Source organism: Anas acuta, chromosome 2 (assembly GCF_963932015.1).
Source record: "Anas acuta chromosome 2, bAnaAcu1.1, whole genome shotgun sequence".
NCBI classification, from domain to species: domain Eukaryota; kingdom Metazoa; phylum Chordata; class Aves; order Anseriformes; family Anatidae; genus Anas; species Anas acuta.
In genome coordinates, this window is record NC_088980.1 from 70,452,127 (window position 1) to 70,472,898 (window position 20,772).

The 20,772-nt window shown below is 38.3% G+C and overlaps 1 protein-coding gene across 8 annotated transcripts in view; it reads left to right on the plus strand.

The window, feature by feature from the left end:
• Nucleotides 1-20,772, plus strand: part of ECI2 (enoyl-CoA delta isomerase 2) — a 30,478-nt gene that overhangs the window by 6,502 nt on the left and 3,204 nt on the right. For 3 of the 8 annotated variants that reach the window (XM_068670819.1, XM_068670822.1, XM_068670820.1), the window contains 6 exons: nt 10,283-10,445; nt 11,606-11,704; nt 13,799-13,990; nt 14,845-14,914; nt 16,324-16,426; nt 17,877-17,997. In XM_068670819.1, the coding sequence (XP_068526920.1) occupies nt 10,283-10,445; nt 11,606-11,704; nt 13,799-13,990; nt 14,845-14,914; nt 16,324-16,426; nt 17,877-17,997 (748 nt within the window). Of the gene's footprint in view, nt 1-272; nt 398-3,210; nt 3,457-4,141; nt 4,267-6,425; nt 6,482-10,282; nt 10,446-11,605; nt 11,705-13,798; nt 13,991-14,844; nt 14,915-16,323; nt 16,427-17,876; nt 17,998-20,772 lie in introns of those variants that run through there. The other 5 variants (XM_068670818.1, XM_068670821.1, XM_068670816.1 and 2 more) reach the window with 5 other exon arrangements.

Sequence of the window (20,772 nt, forward strand, 5' to 3'; positions counted from 1 at the left end):
ATAATATCGCCTCTTCCCTTCCTACCCTCTTTCTTGCTGGCTGACACTGTCTCTGTGTGGCAGCAGCTGCTGTCACTTGCTTCCCTACTGCCCTCTCTCACTCCCTGGTGCAGCCTCTCCACTCATACGAGGAGAACTGGAATTTTGTGCTGTTGCCCTCGGCAATATATCAGAATATATCCTCAAAACCCCAGTTTGCTAACGTGCCTTAGTCTTCTTTGGATCTGTTGCAGAATTCTCTGTTACTGGCAGTAGAAATTGCTTTTGTGCCTGCAACTTTTGACCCCATGTTTGGCCTCACCTGCAGTTGTCCAGAAAAGAACCGCAACAAACTTGGGTCTACTAACTGCGTGGAACCGAGCCGGATACAAGAGTTCACAGTTGATATCAAGCCAAGGTGTCTGGAAGTTGGTCTGTTTATTTCTAACTAAATCTCTGGAACATTGCAAATAGTAAGGAATGAAAAATACGTGAATGTTGGGAATTCAGGCTTCTTAGTGCAAAAGACGTTGTTCTACCTGGGCTCAATATGCAGACTTAATTCACTGTAATGAGCCTTGTTTGCAGCTACCCCTCCATTTACAATAACACCGAAGTAAAACCCAGACGTTTCCCTGTTAGAGTAAATAAATACACGTGGAAGATTGAACTGGTTATGTCACTCTATTCTCTTTTCCACTTTATTACTGTATTCACTATATGAATATTTGTTTTTTTTTCCCCTTTTCCTGACTGTTCTATTACAAACAAATGAACAAAATGTAAATGATGATCGATGTGAAGTAATCCGCCCAAATATCAAATATATTGATACTCACTTCAGATCAGATATTTCTTCATTATTCCGATGTAGTAAATGATGGAGCCTTTCTGTTGTGACTCGCACACTGATTACAGTGAACATTGTTCAGGTTCTCTGGAAGTTCATTATAATAAAATTTAGACTGTAATCAGTAAACTTCAGCAGGATCTGTGAGCTGAGATTTTAAAGGTCTTGTTAAGCCATCCTTTATTTCACAAAGGAACAGAAATCATTGCCAAGTAATTCAGTATTATATGCTCCACCAGAAAGAGGAAAGAAAAACTCTCTTGGAGTGGGTTCTGGAAGGCTTCTTTTTTCCATCAAAATTCAGGCTTTAAGTCACTGAATAAGTAGTGCTATTTGTTTAGCTTTGGGGATGTCTGGTGGTGATTAACATGTAAAAGCAAAGTGAAACAACTTGATAATATGCCAGCATCCTGGTTAGTAAAATACCCTGGTGGTAATTTTTTCCCTCGGAAAGCAATGAAAAAATAATTGTTACAATAATCAGAATAGTATTTAATCAGTTTATGGTTTTAATATGACCAGTCGTAGTAGTTTCCAACCGTGGAAAGGAGATCATAAGCGTTATTACAGAACAAATAACTTTATCACTTTGTTCATAAGATACTGACTTTCATAAAAACATACAAAAAGTGTAACAATACTAGACAGCAGTAAATTCAGTAGATAGATGGATTGCACTTGTGCTGAAATCCAAAGAACATGTGTAAAGTTTAGTCATGTTGTTATTTTCTTATATGTATAAAGCTACCTCTAAGTGATAACATGGAGTACTCCAGGTAGAAATTTCTGTGATCCAGTCAATGGCTAAAGTTTCTTTTAATCAGAGATTAAATAGAAATTATCACCGTGTTGGTTTAGAAACAAACACAACTTTGCCCTCGGTGCTGTCTGACTGTATAGTTCATGTGTAGTTCATGGTAGCTTTTTGATGGTGGTAGTGCAACGCTGGATTTAAAATCAATCAAGCAAACAACCTCCAACCCCTCCAGCCACTGCCAAAAACAAAACAAACACAAACAAAACCAAACACACATTTCTCTTTTCTGAATGTTGTTGTGTCCTTTTAAACTGCTCACAAAAGTGATGTCTGTTGGCATCTGACTTGTCAGACGGAAAGCATTTTTCTCTTCTCTTTTTTGCCCCCAATTTTTTTTCTCACTTTTCCACTTTCTCCTCCCCCCCTCCTCTTTTTCCTGCAATGATCTTATTCCAGTGCAGAAAACACAGTGAGGCTGGAGAAGGAAATTCTGCAGTTGTCCCTTTGTCAGCCTCATGGCCCACTGCTGTGCTCTCCATTAGCTCCATCTCTTGTACTAAGGACGGGACGCAGTGCTCCAGGTATGGCCTCACCAGCGTTGAGCAGAGGAGATTCAGTTCTTCATTGGGATTAAAAAAGATTTCTTGAGGATTAGGTTCACTGTGCATTATTGAAATGGAAATGAATACATTCAAAAACATTTTTATTTTAAATATGGTGCCGTTCTATACAATGATAAATATTACTTGTAAGAGGCTTCCTGCTTCAACACATCAGTATACCAACCCTGTTCCTGAAACAGAAGAATCTTTTGGGTGTTTTTTGTGTTGTTTTTCTTAACTGTCAGTAAGATGTCTGATGAAACACACCTTTGTTGTCAGCCTCTTTCCCAGACCTCCAGTTTTCGTCAATCCCCATAAGGATAGCACAAGCCGACATGACCTGGCACATTGCATCCCCACTGGTAGCTGCCAGGAGGACACCTGTAAGTTTGTCTAGTTTTGAGCTCCAGAAATAGTGCCAGAACCAAAAGCAGTGTACTACCTTGTGTTGTAATATGTTTGGTTTTAAATTATCTGCAAGAATCCTGGGTTTGTCCAGCATAAGCTGTCGACAAATCCTGCTTTGTTACTGTCACGTAGCTTGTTCAGTATTACTTGTGTCTGTCCTTATTGTACCTAGGTGTCAGGGATTCACGTGGGAAAGTAAGCTTCAGACAAACAGCTTGTCTTCATACAGTGGTTCAGCAGAGCTAGCTGTAGTGTTGGTGGATTTTCTAATGCAGGGGAGGCTTCAGTAGCTGGCTGTGTCCTTGTCAGAAACCTAGCTGCCTTGGCCAAAAGGTATTAACACCAATGAGCACACTTTCTTGCTTTCCACGCAGTCAGCAAGATTCATCCCCAGAAGCCAAATAAAAAATATCTTTTTCCTCTCTCCATTAGCAGCAAAATTGAGTGTTTGTTTTGTGAGAGGGTCACCTTGGATGTACAAAGAACATGTTGAATTTGTTGGTCTCCATATTCTGCGATAAACTTTGATACTCACCAAATGTCACACAGATGGGTATCGCAGCTTTGTATTTTTCTGCTAACATCCATGTTTATGACTTCCAAATGTGTTTCAGAGGACATCTGTCTGAAAATCTTCCTGCTGGGAGAGATGTTTTACGTGGACTGAGGATGTACAGGAAATCCTCTGGTGTTTGTCAGCCACCACGTTCAGTTAACGTAAAGTCTGCTGGAGAGAAAAAGAGCTCTTACAGAGATTTCAGGAGATGATCCCAGCTTCCCTCCCAGCAGCTGCGATGAGAGAATATTAACTGTGCCTGTACAGAGCGCAAAGAACAGCCCATTTCAGGCCTCAGTGAATGGTAATCTAGATCTTTGATTCTCAGCTATTCTTTAAGATTGAAAAAAATCCTATCGAGTGCAGCTGAGCCACTTACACTCAACAACAGTGATTCAGCACTTCAATTTGCCAGCAGACACATCATTATCTTCTAGCTTTTGTATGTCAAAATAGTGTAGGAGGGTAAAATATTAAAAGCTGATAAGGATTTGTACACCAAACTCGTGTTTAGAACATTTCAGTAGTTGTTCTAATGTAAAGGAGGAAATAATTTGACTTCCATTTCTTTCTGTTTATTAAAACAACAGCAAGTGAATTGATTGTAGAGTATTTGCACTGATCTTTCCTGATAACTAGATACGCTGGAAATACCAGAGCATTAGAAGTTTTATTATAATCTGATAGTAACGCATTTTACTAATTCCACATTAGCCACAGTGTAATAACGAAGGATTGCCAAGGACTGTGATGGCAGAACAGGGAGAGTAGGGGTTTTTTTAATGAGTTTTAGGAAAACTGAACTTGAGTTTTGTCTACTGAGTCATCAACACCTTTGTATTATCACGATGGTTAACAAGATGTATTTCACCAAGTAAATCAAATGTGTTGATTTTGTGAGAGGTTTTTTTTTTGGTGGTGATAAGACTTTTTAGGCTACTGGGTTTTGGTCCAAAAGGTGATGAGTTTGTTCTGATATGTCTCTGCAGGAGCCTGGTCAGCTGCACCTTGCTTCTTGCTGCAGGAAGAAACAGAACAGCTCTGCCTGCTGACCTGCTGCAACCAACTAACTTCAAGTGCTGCAAACTTGCTGTCAGGGTGCATGCTAGCAGGTGTAAGCAGTGCAGGGCTGAACCAGCAACTCAGTTAACTGCATTTCCTTCTTTTATAGTTGCTAGATGCTGGAAAATGTCCCAGTTACTGAGATTTGAGTAGGCAATGTTGTTTGAGGCAGTCTCTGTTTCTCCACCTTCAGAGTGGAGGCTGAATTCCATGGGGCTGCACTCTGAATTGTTTTCTGTTTCAATACAGAGGCTCCTGAAAGAGATGAATACACATGAGGGGAAGTGGAAGTTTTTACACAAGTTAGCTGTGGAAGCAGGGGGAGGCTCTTTCAAGATGTCAGAAGTTGTGAAGGAAGGTGTTTAAGTGTCAGATTTGATTATTCCATGTTTCCCAGTATTAGAGAAGAAACTTGGAAGGGCAAGACTAAAACTAAGAGCTGAAGTTATGTGATTATGTTAATATAAACATGGTCAAGCTGAGGTTTCTTTAGTATGACGTTGTAATACCTACCACAGAACTCCTACCTGTAGGAAAGAGCTCGTACAACTTGATGCCACTTCCTACCTAAAGCCTGATAGGATACTGTAGCGGAGTTAGTGCTCCTTTGATAGACACTTGTGAGGTTTATAAATATAGAAACAAATTGCACAGGGAATAAAAATTAAAAAAAAAAATAAATCTGGAGTATATAACAAGAAGTAGTGTGTGTAGAAACCTGTAGCAGGGTGAGATAAAGAAAAAGAGGATTGCTTTGCTTCTACGCCCGGAAGAACCTCTGTCCAGGGTTTCTGTGTGTATCAGCCATCCACATGCAACGCTCCCGCTTCCAGCAGCAGAGGAGGAGGAGTGATTGCCCCAGCCATGTCACAACCTTTTCTGGTTTAGCACTGTCAGGTGCCACTTCTCCCAGTGAGAGGACTTGGAAGATGGAAAAATATGTCAGAAATTTGAGATTCCCCCTGTCCACCTTCGGCTATATGGGGAAAGCCCTTTTATTGCTGTGTAAGCACTTGGGCTATGCTCAAATTTATCAGTCTTTAATGTTACATTAACATGTGGGTAAATATCTGTTTGGTTTCAATAGCATACAACAAACAGCATGATGAATGGTGATGTGGGCAACCTCCGGATTAAAATCCGTAAAGATTATTCTGTTAACAGCATAGACATTAGCTTCCTCTTGCTTAGCAAAATAAAGTGAAATGCAGTTCATTTTTTTTTTTTGCATGCAGAAAATACTGCAAGCGAATGTGGAAAATAGTGTTACTTTCCTAGTTACCAAGAAAGGTACAAAAGAGTGGCTCTGCTGGTCCTTTGCTTCTTGGTTATCAACCTTTCTTTTTGCTTTTCTGAACCTTTCCTTCAGAGATGCTGAAATGAAATCTTGGGGCGGAGGGGTGCACATCAAGAATGAGAGCAGTCAGTGTCTCAGGCTGAATTTCTTTTCCCCCATGGGCCACTGATTTTCTCAGATCTAAGTTTAAATACTGGTTTCTGTTCCCTTCATGAACCTCACTTCTAACAGCTGCTGCAGTTCTTTCCAACTGCAGCCTTTCCCACCAGCTCTGCTCTTGCTTCCCTTCATGTAAATGAACTAATGTTGGACCGGATTGTTTTGTATCCTTGCTTCAGTTTTTTGTTGGTGGTTTTGTTTGTTTATCTGGAAAAACAAGACCCACACAACTCTATCTGTAGTGGCAGCAGCAGCAGAGGTATTTTGTTTCAACAGTGTTTTGTTTCGTTTCCTCTCTGCCTGGGAAGGACACTGGTAGAAATATTGCCATTTTCTGATGGGGTAACACTAGGTGTGGGTGAAATGGCAAGAGGTGGGTGCTGTGCTGCATGGTAAACGTGTGGAAAGGATGTTGCAAAGGATTGCAGCATCTTGTGATAACAATCATGACAAAGAGGAGATGCCATATATATTATCTGAAGTACTACACATAATATAGAGGGCAGAGCCGTATTTTACATTAAACATATGTTCTAGGATTCATCCCAGTGACAGCGTAATGTACCACTTACTGCTGTCTGATAACACGTCATATTATTTTTCTTCTTGCTCTCCCTAAAGCTAGTTACAGTAACGTGAAATGAACGTTTTCTAGTTCTGTCAGGAGCTTAAAATCCATGAGATTCTAGCACCACCCACTGCTTATAATCCTAATAGGATTTTTAACTGCTTTTGCCTGTGCTTTATTTCCCCAGGAACTACTACCATTTAAAAGAAAACCTTTATTAAGGAAAGGCAAGGTGGAGTTCAGGTATATCGTATATCCATTCATTCGTTGTGCTGAGCACATCTGATGTTTCCTATGCAAAAAGGTCTTCGAGCTTCTACTTTTAGTGTTTTAATGAGTAAACTGCTGAGTTCCTTTAAAAGTTAGGAAACAAGTGGGCAGTGTTTTACAAGAAGTTGGCATTTTTAACTCTGAAGCCCTTATACAAGTAACAAAACTATACTGAAATGAGAGGCTCTTTCTTTAACAGGCTTTGCAGTCTTGGCTAATCACTTAAACAGTGAGGAAATGACTTTCAGTGTAATTGAAGTATAAGGTCTTAATTAAGAGCTCGTGTCCAAATGTTTGTTAGGGTAAGGGACACTTACATGAAAAATACAGAGAACAGCATGAATGGCAGGACTGTGAGATACGAAAAAGCAGATATTCGAGGCAAGAAAATAAGTTTGCTGTGATTGTCAGCCTGGATGTTGCAGGTTCAGGCAGTGTTACTCAGGATTTATTTATTTTTTCAGAATATACAGCTTGCGAAATATCAATTGAATCATCTTGCAGGAGCACGGAGGCGTTTGTAGTGGACTGTGCGGCTGCTCTGCCAAGTTGTGAGTCCTCGTTTCTCTCTCTCTGGCCCTCTCCACCTGCCTTGAGTTGTTTCAGCAAAGTTTTGTACCGTTTGAGTGAGGCCACAAAAAGGAGTCACGGATTTGCTCGCTGAGAGAGTAGGAAGGATTCGGTGCCCCAGCAGGGGAGCGGTGGATGGAGGCAGGCAGTTTGTGTGTGGTGTGCTTGAGTTGAGCAGCCTCTTGCTCCTCTGTCCCTGTGGTTGTTGCTGTGTGGTCCCAGTGATGGCTGTGCTGCTGGGTGCTGGCAGGCGGTCCAGTCATCTCCTCACTCTTCACATCATCTGCATGGAGCCCAGGAGCTCTGTTCATGCCATCTGTGTGGCCCTCTGAAGAACGAGGGCCTGCCCAAGATGAGTGAAGTGTGAGATAACTTAATTTTTCTGTTGTGTTTTCATCCTTTGTTATTTTAATAGAGAAACAGTAGCAGTCAGCTTAGCCTTAACATTTTGGAAACTGGTGATTGTCACTGATACATGGTGAGCATTCTCTGAGATCAGAAGGCATAGAGAAAGGAATGAATCATAGATACCCTGCAGAGAACTGAGCTATAAGCAGCAGGGAAGAGATAGAAAGAAGAAGGCTTTTTTATAGCCATACTTTAATAAGCAGCTAAGTTGCACGATCTCCTATGGCAAACCAGTGGGTAAGGAAAAGAAAAATAACACCAAAAGATAGTTTTTGAGATGGATAGATTATTTATTTTACCCCCAAAAAATATTGTTGCTGAGAAGTAAAACTGGATATAACTAACAAAGCAAAGGAGTGTAGCTCTGTGTCCAGACTCATTGAAAGATTGTTCCACTTCTCCCCAGCCAGTTTTTTTGTTGTTCACCCAGGTGGTTGCTTCTCCTCTTTTAACTTGTCTGCTTTGTGTCCTTAATAAAGAAGCAAAATCCAATATTCCCTTAACCTTGAACATACGTGTGTATGTACTTTCAGACTGGTAGCTGTGCCTTTGCCCTCTCCCCCTATCCTCAACTTGCGTTCATTTATGGTCACAAAAACATGGTCACTGTCAGATTGTATATTAAATAGATTCTTAAAGCCTATCTACATGTATAATATCTAAAGTATTGTGTGACTGGACTCAAGCTATAGTGAAGTCAGGACTGTCATACATGGTGTAAAACTAAATCAAAAAATTGTGCTGCATACACAGATGATCTTGGGAGCAGTAGCATTCAAGTAATTCCCAACATGGCTTAAAAATAAAACAAAAATTGTCTTTCTGCACTCTCATTTTGTTCTTCCTGTAAACATGGTTTTAAAAACACACTTGGGGGTAGGATCTGAAAGTGAACATCATGTTCTGTGACTTCAGGACAGACCACACAAAGAAGCTTAGTATTCAGAAACTTGTGTCTCTATCCACGTGGACACACTTTTTCTTGTGAAAGTGCTGGTACTGATGCTGAACGTGAAGTCCACAGGCTGATGGAATAGCTTCTCCGTCAGGTGAGGGATAAATTTTTAAATCCTGCCACTGTCTTTGAGCACACACCAGTGTGCCTGAATGCCAGTTGAACTGGCAGATGGTGAAACCACATTTGTCTGGGCTGTTTTAATAAAGTCTGATCAACTGAAGTAAACAGACTTTCTGTGCCCACCGCTCTTTTTTTTTTTGGTAGTCAATACCATTTTGTGTTATTCAGATATATTTATTTTTAATAGCATACGACTTTGAAGGAGTTACTAGAATTCTTTCTTTTTAATCATTGAAGGTGTAGGTTTGTGTTGCTGTTTTCTGTATATAACATAAAATATTCTTTCCTTTTTTGTCATTCAAAATCAGCAGCCCTAGACAGGTAAACAGTGGGAACCTAGGATTCCTTCATACAGAAGGACTCTGATAGGTAACAAAACCGGTAGATCTTCCAAACATTTTTACAAAATCTTGTATCTTTGTAAAATGGAAGAATAACAAAATTAATTGCACATAGTGGGCCTTCTTCACATTTCTTGCCTGCACTTTTTGGCTTGCAACAGAAAATAAATTGTATTTATAAGAGCAATGACAATGCTTTTGGCATCCTCATTGACAAATAGGTAGCACTTTTAAATTTCTCTAAAATTCTCATTATATGCTTATGAAATGGCAGAATTTTCCTGATAGGTATGATTTTAAAGTTCAGGTTTGTAACTGAAACGCTAATGAATTAATGATTAAGCATTTCGTAAGTCTGCATTTTAGATAATCATTACTTTTTCGAATGTGACTATGACATCTCTCTTGTATGATGTTCTATCATGATAGCTGTGTCCATAAAATAGAATGGGAAAAGATTTTTGTTTTTACTAACCTAGAGAAGAAACGTTGATACATACAATGCTCAAATAGTAAATATATTTACATATGTTGTAAATTAACCAAAGAAGGCTGAGACAGCATGCTTTTGCCATATTGAAACAAGTCAAAATTCTTAGACTACTTTGTTTTTGATTTTTTTTTTTTTATTTTTATTTTTTATGCTGAAATTACCATTTTCCTGATGGAAAGGTCTTCCAGAATATTTAGGCCTATTCTTATTTCATATGTCTATGGGATGTTTTATAACCAGACCTTTTCTAAAGTACACTTTTGAAATTAGTCTTCATTTTTGTTGTCCTCATTAGAGAACCAGGCCTTTATATTACAGTACTTGGAGATAAAAGCACACAAATTTGAAAACATGACAAAAACATGGAGGAAAAAACAAACAAACAAACAAAAAAAACCAGACAAGCTGCATAGTCTGTGATTCGTAGACATGTAAAGCTGTTACAGTTGTGTACAGAGATTTAAATATATATTTACTTCTGTATTCATATGTCATGGACATAACCTGTAGGACTCTGATTTATTTTAGAAACAGCAAAGTATTAGTTTACTGCTGCTGCCATTTAGTGGCAGTATACGATCATCTGCTGTATTGCTGCATGGTTTCTTTGTTGTCATCTGGCAGCATTGACTCTAGCACTTTTCATACCAGAGAGAGCTGGTGTGAGCTGTGGTGATCTCCAAAGGTTAATTATGTTGCAGCTGAACTAAAGCAACTTTCTTGTAATTTCTAATACCTAGCTTTCTTGTTGTTGTTTTGATCAGTGCAGGTAAAATATTTGCAGTTTTGCATTTATTTTAACTGCCTTAAAAAACAGCATATTTGTTTCTCTCCTAGTCTTAAACAAAAAACAAGTAATGATATTTTTTCCCACTTACTGACAGGCAAGTGCAAGCTGTTTGTATTCCAGCAGTTCACCTGCACATGACTACAGCCACCATGCAAGTCAGCCAGAAAGACTTTGAAAAGGCTCAAGAACAGCTGAAGCTTTTGAAAAAGGATCCAGGGAATGAAACTAAGTTGAAACTCTATGCTTTGTTTAAACAGGTAGGCTTAAGTTCCATTTTTTGTAAGAGGCATTTGTAAGCTGAGGGGATGGACCTGTAAAATATATGATTAAAATACAAGTTGTTCAAATGTGTTGTCTTAACAATTTCTTCAGGTGCTCAAATTATATTCCTGACATTCTAGTCCCTCAGGCTCTGCCTGAATTCTACATGTGGCCAGAACTATTACATCTTATAAGTCATGATTTAAATATAAACTGCTATTCAAAGAAATAGAGCCAAATTACATCCAGTTTGTGATGTCTTCCATATAATGTAGCATATATTGATGCAATGACACAGGAAAACTGCTTGTGCCTGGAAAAAAAAAAAGAATGCCACATGCTTCCTCTTGAATTTTTCATCTATTGTCAGTCAACTGGTCCTATACTACAGTGATGTAAATATTTGAAGGTTGCTTTTGGTTGTTGTGGCAAGCTTTTTTGTCTGTTTGTTTTGTTTTTAATTTAAGAAGCTGTTCTCCCAGGTTGATCCTGAGTGAAGGTTGTTCTTTACTACCCATGGAAGCAGACCTATGTAGAAGTAGTTGCTCTTTAGGGTATTTGTACTGGTATCTGGGGAAGCATTTGTGGATCAGGGTTAATACATGCTGTGGCTTCTTATGCTGAAGAAGACAATCAGTTGCTCCTTAAAATAAAAACTTAAAGACAGTAGACTGTTCCAGGTAATTTCACCAATTAATAATAGTGAGCTCATAAACGTGTCCTTCCTCATCTTCCGTTCTAAATACCTCTCTGATACTGTACTTTTACTGCAGGAAAACTGGTCGTAAAATATTTCAGGAACTCTGGAACCTTTGCAGGTCAACTGCTCCAATGCTCTTGCTCATACTAAAGTTAACTTTGAAGTGAGATCCAACTTCATAGGTCTTATCCAGTGGTTTCTCATCTTGGAAACGAATGTTTCATATTGGTTAGATACATCTGAAGGCCTAATACCAGGTGTTAGGAAATAGCAGACAGTGGATGTTTCATGGCATATGAACTGTCTGAATATTGCCTGGCCAGTAGGAATTCCTTCTGTCTCAGAGATGAATTCTGTACTGTGAGCACGTAACAGTCCTAACAGTCGTCATCTTTTTCTACCAAGGTACCTGAAATGTAACCAGAGGTTTAAATATTTGTTTCACTCTCTTTCCAGGCTACTGAGGGTCCCTGCAATTCTCCAAAGCCAGGTATGCTGGACTTTGTCAAGAAAGCCAAATGGGATGCATGGAATTCTCTTGGCAATTTGTCTCAGGTGACAATACCTGTAATTTCACTTGGCTGAACTCTGTCTTGAAGTGCCTGATCTGTGAATGAATGGCTGATGTCTAAACATACCCTGTTAGTTGAGTGACTGCTTCAGACACCACAACGATTTGCACTGTATTCTACAGCCATTTCAATACTAAAGCGTTTTGAGGTGTCTTTACTGCAAAATTTAAATTATCAATAACAGCTTGTGTCAGTATAAAAGGTCTTATATATAAAGTGACTTTAATAAAAAACAGTTTTTCATACTATGTTGTATTCTGCTGTTCCCTTTAAGAAAAATGGATTGAGTCTCTCACTTCTTACGACTCCTTACAACAAAGAACAAATTTGTGAATCCAGTATGATTTTGAAAATGTTGTCATTTTAAGAAGTTGGTCTCTTATACTGCTGACTAAGACTAGAAAAAAGTGGCTGTAAAAATGATGTATTGACAGCTCCTTTTTATGCTTGATCAGTATATCCTGACTTTCTTAATACCTTGCATATCTTAATAATACCCTTTTAATACCTTTCATACCTTAATACCTTTAGAAAAGTATTTTTCAAGTGAAGCAAGCAGGAAGAACATAAATACAAAGAAACGTAGGTGTTCTCTTTCTATGCAGACTCGCATAATTCTGACGTTGCACATAGCTACCACAGTTTCTTCATCTAGTAATAAATGAAGGAAACAAGGTTTATAACACGTCTCTGTTGTTACTGCGTTAGGTCTGCTGTTCAGGAATAGTTTGACTGACTCTGGTCAAAGATATTACTTAATACAGGATTGTTTTTTTTGTGATCTTTTTATTTTGTGTGTGTGTAGTTTGTTTGTTCATTTGTTTGTTTAAATGAGCTTGCATAATTTCATGAGCATAACATCCTTGTATGGGAGGAACTCAGGGAGTCCAGGCTATCACCAGGGAGGGTTTCTGAGAAAGAGTAGGAGTTTAAAAAAAATAAAATAAATTTGTGAGGGCTTTTTGGGGTATTTACAAAAGTTGTTCTGGAGGTATTTACAAATATATTAAGTGTGGGAGACAGAGGGATTTGGCCAACCTCTTTTCAGTGGTTTGTGGGGACAGGACAAGGGGCAATGGCCACAAGATGGAGCACAGGAAGTTTCGCACCAACATGTGAAAGAACTTCACAATGAGGGTGATGGAGCACTGGAACAGGCTGCCCAGGGAGGTTGTGGAGTCTCCTTCTCTGCAGGTATTCAAGGCCCATCTGGATGCCTACCTGGGCAGCCTGCTCTAAGGAACCTGCTTTGGCAGGGGGGGTTGGACTCGATCTCTTGAGGTCCCTTCCAACCCCTACAGTTCTGTGATTCTGTGATGGTGTGTTTAGCATTTTCATTTTATTTGGTTTGGTTTTCTTTTAGTAATAGCCAATAAACACCTAAGGAAAAGAACTTATTTTTAAAGTTGTTGTAGAGAGGGAATAAATCTAATATGCTAAAGATTACAGAGGTGTTCAAAGTATATTAACTTTTCAAGAAAACAGGTTGAAAAAACAAGTTCCTTTAAATCACTGCTTACTGTAGAAATAAGGAGGCAGAATACTTTAAACTTTTGTACGTCATGCTTATGTTAAATCATAATTAGTATCTTCAAACAATTTAAAAATGTCACGTACCCATTTCAGCAACACATGTTCTAAAATTAAAAAAAAAATCTTTGATTTTGTTGGAGTAATGTCCAACTGGAAAGCAGAAACAAAAGACCCCCAGAAGCATGTAACTATGAGAATTATGACAAAGGGACAAATGTTTCTCAGGTAATCTTCGGCATGGATGGACACAGGTCTCCAACAAAAATATCGTCATTATCCCGGCATCTTTCATTTTGCAGATCTGTTGCTACTGCTGCTTTCCAGCTGGTCTTAAGCACGGTCTGCAGTGTTTAAATACAGCATGTTCTCCCCTTCTCAATTAGTGTATCTTCTGTTGGAGATTTTCTTTTTGTTTTGCCCTGAAGAGCACTCTTCCCCTTTTGTTGTTGTAGGTACTAATTTCATGAATAGCAAAACAAAGTGGTTCAGATTCCAGCATTTGATAACTGTGTATTGTTATTTTATTTGTTTTGTTTTATTACAGGATAATGCTAGACAGAAATATACTGAACTTGTCTCAAGTCTGATCTCTGCAGAATCTGCTGGCCAGACAAAAGATGCTTCTCCGGAAGAGAGCAGGCATGGTGGCTATGAAACCATAATTGTTACCACCAAAAACAATATCACAAAGATAATGTTCAACCGACCTGAAAGGAAAAATGCTATCAATCATCAGGTAAAGAAATGAATTTGGGAGACTTACTGATTTTTTTGTTTTCTCTTTCCTGGTTAAGTTACTTAAGTTTTTCAAGAGCCATTGCTACAGGTTTAGCAGAACTGACTGAAGGCTGGTGGTCTGAATTTTATGAGGGCTTAGTGTGTTGACTCCTATGAATGAAGATCCAGTACAAAATCAAACTACTCTGCTAATATTTTACAAATTGGGCTTTTCTGTGTCTTTTTTAAATCTTTCCTTCCCCCCTTCCCAAATTAGTGCACATTATGGTCTATGCTAAATTAAAATGGCAAACTACAAGAAGGCTAGCTTCTTTTATGGAGACAACATTTGACTGCAGCCTTGCTTGTAACACAGCATGTATGCAGCCTACTTTGGCTTAGCAGTGTCATATGTAGGTAATAGTCCTAGATAATAGTCCTGTTCTCATGGCTATCTCCATGAGGAAATTTATGCTGTTGGAAATAACATGATCATCCTATTTCAGAACTGCAAAGATACCAGAAAAGGGATTTCACCCCACTGCAGCTAATTCTTTAATTGATTATTTTACCCATTTAGACTGCTTCTCAGGTCTTAAAATTAACTGTTTCACGTGAATGTGTATTTTCTAAGGGACCTTATTTTGACCTTGAGATTTGCATTTGAAGTCTGAGTATTGCAAGCACGTGTCTTTATGGTCAGAAATAATACTTCAAATGCAATACTTAACTTTCTGTGTATGGAAATTTTCTTCATACTTAAATGGACCATAATTAAACTGTCACTCAGGTTCCTTGTTGTCAGTGTGAATCTTCTTTTTATGGTCTTTTACAGCATCACAGTTTTAATTTGTTGATTTACCTTTTATGCAGATGTACAGAGAAATTATCAAAGCACTTCATGAAGCTGGCAAAGATGATTCTACCATAGCAGTTATTACGGGTACAATACTTAATATGCCTTTCTTAGATTTGTTGTATGCAAAAGTACACTACTGACGCAAACTATTTCTCTTATGTTTAGACTACGACAGAATTACCTAAGTGGGGAAATTCTTTCCTCTAGTATAGACAAAAGATTTTTTTTGAAAGTGTTTTGGCAAAATTCTTTCAAGATGGTGTTTAAGATACTTCAGCAAGCTTGCTGTTACATCAAAACATCTTTCTGAGATCAGAAGATAGACATGGGATGCTCATGAGGACTTTATTACTTTTGAGTAGCCAGTACATCTGCTCTGTGGCATCTTTGCTACTGCTTTTGGAGCTCATTCCTATGGGTTTTGTCAATTTTCTCTACTTCTGTGATACATTGGAACATATTAAAAGGAAGCCCCTCAAATCCTGCTCTGGCATGCCCAAGAGAAAGCTTACACTACATATTTACCTATTTACATATTTATCAGAAAAACTGATACTTCACTTTGATTCTTCTGTGGCAGCCATAGGAATGGATTTACCACAGAAGCTGCAGCCTGGCCCAGCTGATACATATCCCAGTCACCAGATGTGTGATGTGTACAGCCAGATGACTGCAGCTATAATGTGAAAGGGAAGCCTAAATTCATGTCCCATTTCAAGTAATCGTTAAGAGCACTGCAGCATAAAGTAGTGGATGTGCTAAACAATGAGAAGTCCCATCTTATGAATGTCCTTACGGAACCTAGGATTATTTGGACAATTAAATCATGTAGTCTAGCTTTTAAATACTCTTTGCGTTTTCGTGGTGCCTCAAACTCTCTTATACTTTCCCTAGTAGGATATCTGTTTCTTATTAAAAAATACATCTTTCAGTACCATGATTTCAATGCAGTGATGTCATTCTTATCCTTAGAATGCTCCGCCGTTTTCTTAGTGTGTCATAATGAAGGTGAAACTTGCACAACATATTAAAAGGGCTATATTGAGTCCTTTCCCAGTTTGAAGGGGAATGAAGGAAGATGTGCAAACTTACATTTCCATTTTCACGTTTAAAAAGAGAAGTTTCTAATCTGTTACTACGCGAATGATTGTGAATTGATTGCTCAGAAAAAAAACCACTGAGCAAGTACGCAGGGAAAGAAAAGATGTGTATTTCTCAACTGACAATGTTACAGAAAATAGATTTTTTTCCTCTTAAATCTTTTGAATTTAACATTTTTTAACCCTTTGTTTTTTAATGAAACAGTAGTCAACACATTTTATACTGTAGATGTCTTTTAAGGTACTGTTTATACTTTGAGACTCTCTCTCTAATTACTTAATAGCATTAGATGCATTGAATTAAATTCTTCTGTAAATGTAGAAAATGAAAGATTTTCTTCTATTACCTACTCAGAAGCCATTGGTGCATTTATTTACATCTGTTCTCTGCAGGAAATGGAGAGTACTATACTAGTGGAAATGACCTGAATAATTTTGCTAATGTCAAACCCAATGAAATGGAGAAGATGGCAAAAGATGGAGCAGTATTACTCAAGTAATTGGAGCAGAATTACTCGAGAACCTCTTGGTTTCATACACACATAAATTACTGTGATGGGTAAAATATGATTTGCAGGCATTGTTAGAAAACATGACAGTGGGGCCCCACTTATGCTACGATATGTCCTATTAGATGACTGTGCCTAAAAGCTCACCATGTATATAAACAAAAAAGAGTGGGAAAAGTAGCATTCTTCACCTGAAATAAATGAAGAAATGTGATGTGTTTTAGAAATCTTGTAAAGTAATCTTTTTAAGTACGGTGATGCTATAGACTAGATTTTTTTTAACTCCCAAAGTACATGCAGATACATTGACAAAGACATGCTTTTGACTGTGTATTTCATAACTTTTTCCTTTTCTATTTAACTAGATTTCATCTTTTTTACTTCTGTATGTGATTATTACATCCGAAAGATATTTGCAGGTTGGATTGCTTTCTCAAGCATTTGCAATTGATGTAAAATCTGAAATACACAGAAAGGCAAATAATATTTAAGATTTATAATTCAAATATGAACTGCAAGTGAAGTACTCAGTGTTGTGGCTTTTCTTAGGCAAGCTGTCTGTGGATCACAGTTGCCTGTTACAAAGTGATAATGATGGATTCCGAATCTATTGCAAAAACAGTAGTTAGCAGGATCTGGCAAGTGTTCCAGTGTGCAGTGATCTGTAGGGTATTTAATATGATGCATAGTCTTGCATGCATTTCATGATCTTTCTTCTAGATTTTGTGGGAAGACTGTATATTTTAAGCTGTTAATATTACACAAGCACAACGGATGCACAGAGATGCCAGAGAAGCGAAGTCTTTACAACAATGTTCACTTTATCAAAAGATTATATTTTTGAGAATATATTTTGCACTTCTTGGAAGAAGTAGTAGCGGTCAGAAGAAACAAAGCAATGTTTCTCAAACCTCTTCAGAACAGCACTGGGGAATTCTTTGTTATATTAGCATCACAACTTTTGTATCTGCTGAGGCTTCAGTGTAGAATAGAAATCTGTGAAGTAAAGGCTATTGCAAGAGTAGAATTGGAATGAATATGTAGGCAGGTGGATAGATCGAGCCAAAGACTGTTTAGTTTGTGAGCTGCATTCAGTAACACTAAAGAAAATGGCATTTTAAGAACTTGACTGCAGTAACTGAGAAGTTACATGTATGTGTTTGATTCTCTGTTGGAAAGGAGACACGGGTATTTCAAATAGTTCTTATTTTCCTTCTTAGTATTCATTTGGGACAGGGTATACAACATGTGCTGCATAGGATAGAGCTTATGGTTTTTGTAGTACTTCAGTATTTTTTGTATGTGTTATGTAGTATTTTTTGTAGCTTATGTTTTTTTTGCAGTATCTAAGACTGTTTTGAAACAGTCTTAGTTTCTGGTTTACGAAAGAGACTAGGATGTATCTCACTGTTACATTCTGATTCTCCTTCTTCGTAGGGAGTTCGTGAGTTCTTTTATTGATTTTCCTAAACCACTGATTGCTGTGGTGAATGGCCCAGCTATTGGGATCTCTGTAACACTCCTTGGATTGTGTGACATTGTCTACGCTTCTGACAGGGTGAGTACTTTACAGTCCTGATCCCAATAAAAGACTTTAGGGCTCCTTCTGTAGCAAATGTTATTTGTTGCGGGGTAGTCTGACAGAAAAGAGCACACAGGTGTAAATGCTTTTTCTATCACATTGAGGGACACCTTTATTAATTACCAGCATAGTATTGTGCATCAACCAGTGCTTAACATGCATGGAATTTCTGTGCTGTAGCTATGATTATCAAGGTACTGACTCCAGTTTAGAAAGTCTTTACTGCGTTCTTTATGGTATCAGTGGGTACAGCAAAGGGTAGTTGATGTGAAATGGTAATTGTAGGGGCTCTTCTCAGGTGTGGGAGGGAGAGACAAAAGATTGTTATGGAATGGAAGAGCAGTATCTGGTATTTCATCTAATCTGTGTTAGAAGATAAATTCAAAAGCTTTGTTTATCCAGCTCAAGATTCCTTCTAAGATAATTTGCCAAATATACAACCAAAAGATAAATTAAAGTATAGCACAGAATTACATTATATAGCTTATTTTTTATGCTCTCTGCTGTTTGTCTATGTAAGGTTATTAAACAGAACTTAACCCAAGGAGGTAATTAATTTTAGGTGAGCTATTGCTTGCATAAGTGTCTGTGATGAATAGTACTTTGACACAGTGCTGAAGCAGGAGTCCGATTTTTCCTCAAAGTTTCTGCTGGATTGGCTTTGTCACTATGAGACTTAGGAAAACTGAGCTGCAAGGTCCCACTTGCCCCAAAAGAGGGGCACAGAGGGACACAGCTATGGCTGTGTCACTCCTGACATATGCACGAGCATAATGTACGTAATGTATTCAATCTATTCCAGTCCATAGATCTCTTCTTTTACCAGGAGGTTGTTGGATTCTCCCTCTTCCTCCTTTCCAATCTGATCTTTTCTTGCTGCAGGGTGAACATATTGATTCTTGTTCTTGGGTCTGACAGACTATTTTCATCCTCCTTTACAATAACCTTCAGTATATACTTAGGCTGTTAGATACATGTATATCTCTTGATTTCTTTGTTGTTTTTTTTCAGTCGAACAGCCCCAGTTCATTTAGGTTTTTCCTCATGTGCTTTCTCAGGCCTGCAGTTGTATTCCTCTGTACTCTTTCCAGTTGTTCCATGTCTCTCTTTAAGCATAATAAATTCAGTACATAAAGGGAGCTAACAAAAAAGATGAAGAGTGACTTCTTACACAGGCGGGTAGGGATAGGACAAAAGGTAATGACTTTAAAATAAAAGAGGGTAGGTTTAAATCAGATACAAGGAAGAAATTTAACTTTGAGGGCATTTGAGGCACTGGAGCAGGTTGCCAAGAGAAGCAGTGGATGCCCCATCCCTGGAGTGTTCAAGGCCAGGCTGGATGGGGCTTTGGGCAACCTGGTGTGGTGGGAGGTGTCACTGCCCATGGCCGGGGGATGAAACTGTACATGCTTTGAGGTCCCTTCAAACTCGAACCATTCTGTGATTCTGTGATGATAATAGTAGAAACTGGACACATTACTTCAGCTTGTGTCCTACCGATGCAAAGTAGAACAGAAAAACTTCTCCACATTTTGCACATTTCTGTTTTTACATCCCAGAATGTCACTGGATTTATGTACTTGTGATCTACTGTAACCCCTGGATTCTTTACTGTAGAGTTGCCAGTTAAAGAGTTGTTCCTATCACATATTGTATACGGAGTTACTCTTGCCAAACTTGTCCATAGTAAATAATGCATTTTTCCTACTTGTCCAATTTATTGAGGCTATTTTGAATTTTAATCACTTCCCACTCAGCATAGTATCTCATGCATCCATAAATTTAATCCAAATAATCATTAAATATTTTGTCCTCTTGGTAGTATCGTTCTATCTTGAATAGTTCGAGATTCATACTTAAACTTCCTTTTACTAGTCATGTGCATAATCATTGGTAAATGCATTTTATTTTTACCCTGTATTTCTATTTTTTTTAATCTCTGTATACCTATATTAGTTTCATCCTTGGTCATTTGATGTAGTCTTCACTTCCTGTGTACTTGTATTTAAAGCCAGTGAAGAACTTGTGACTTAGCTGGGACAATTCTGTTAGTTAGTACCTTCCTATCTGCACAGGGACAGCTTTTGCTTGAGGATTTCCATAGGGTCTCACAAAGCTTTCCTATGTACAGTTTTATTGAGGTCTTCTCAAAGATGACTGTTCAATCTTCTTCCCTTTGCAGGATTGTGAACTTCATACAGTAAGGTCAGCTTTGTCCAAATTATATTTTACTTTCACATTCTCCACTCGTTTGGTTTAGGCATTACTGGCCTACTTCAGAAGTGCCCAAGTTTGTTGTGTCCAGGCTCTGGTTTTATTCCCAGCCAGGTATTCACAAAGCAGACACATTTATAGGGCAGTGCATGGCCCAGCCTGACATCCTTGGGGGGTGGAGTGGTGTGAATGTCAGATATGAATGCCTTTTGCACTGGATATGGCTCCAGTTCCTGGAGCACCATTTTATTACCCCATGCCAAAGCAGGACCAGTTACACTAGCCTGTATCCCTGCAAAGGCTGTCTAACACTTTCTTACAGACATTCAATGATTCAATGTCCAATTTTTGTTAGGAAACCTATTGATCTGTCCTACAGTATAGCCATCCACGTTACAGTACAAGGTAGTTACCTTCTATTACAGTGAAAGTTGTATTAGTAGTGTGTGCTCTTCATGTATCAGCTCATATTTTAAAATGGCACGCCTTTTGTCTTTCTTGCTTAAAACTGATGTGAATTGTCAAAATGTGAACTTT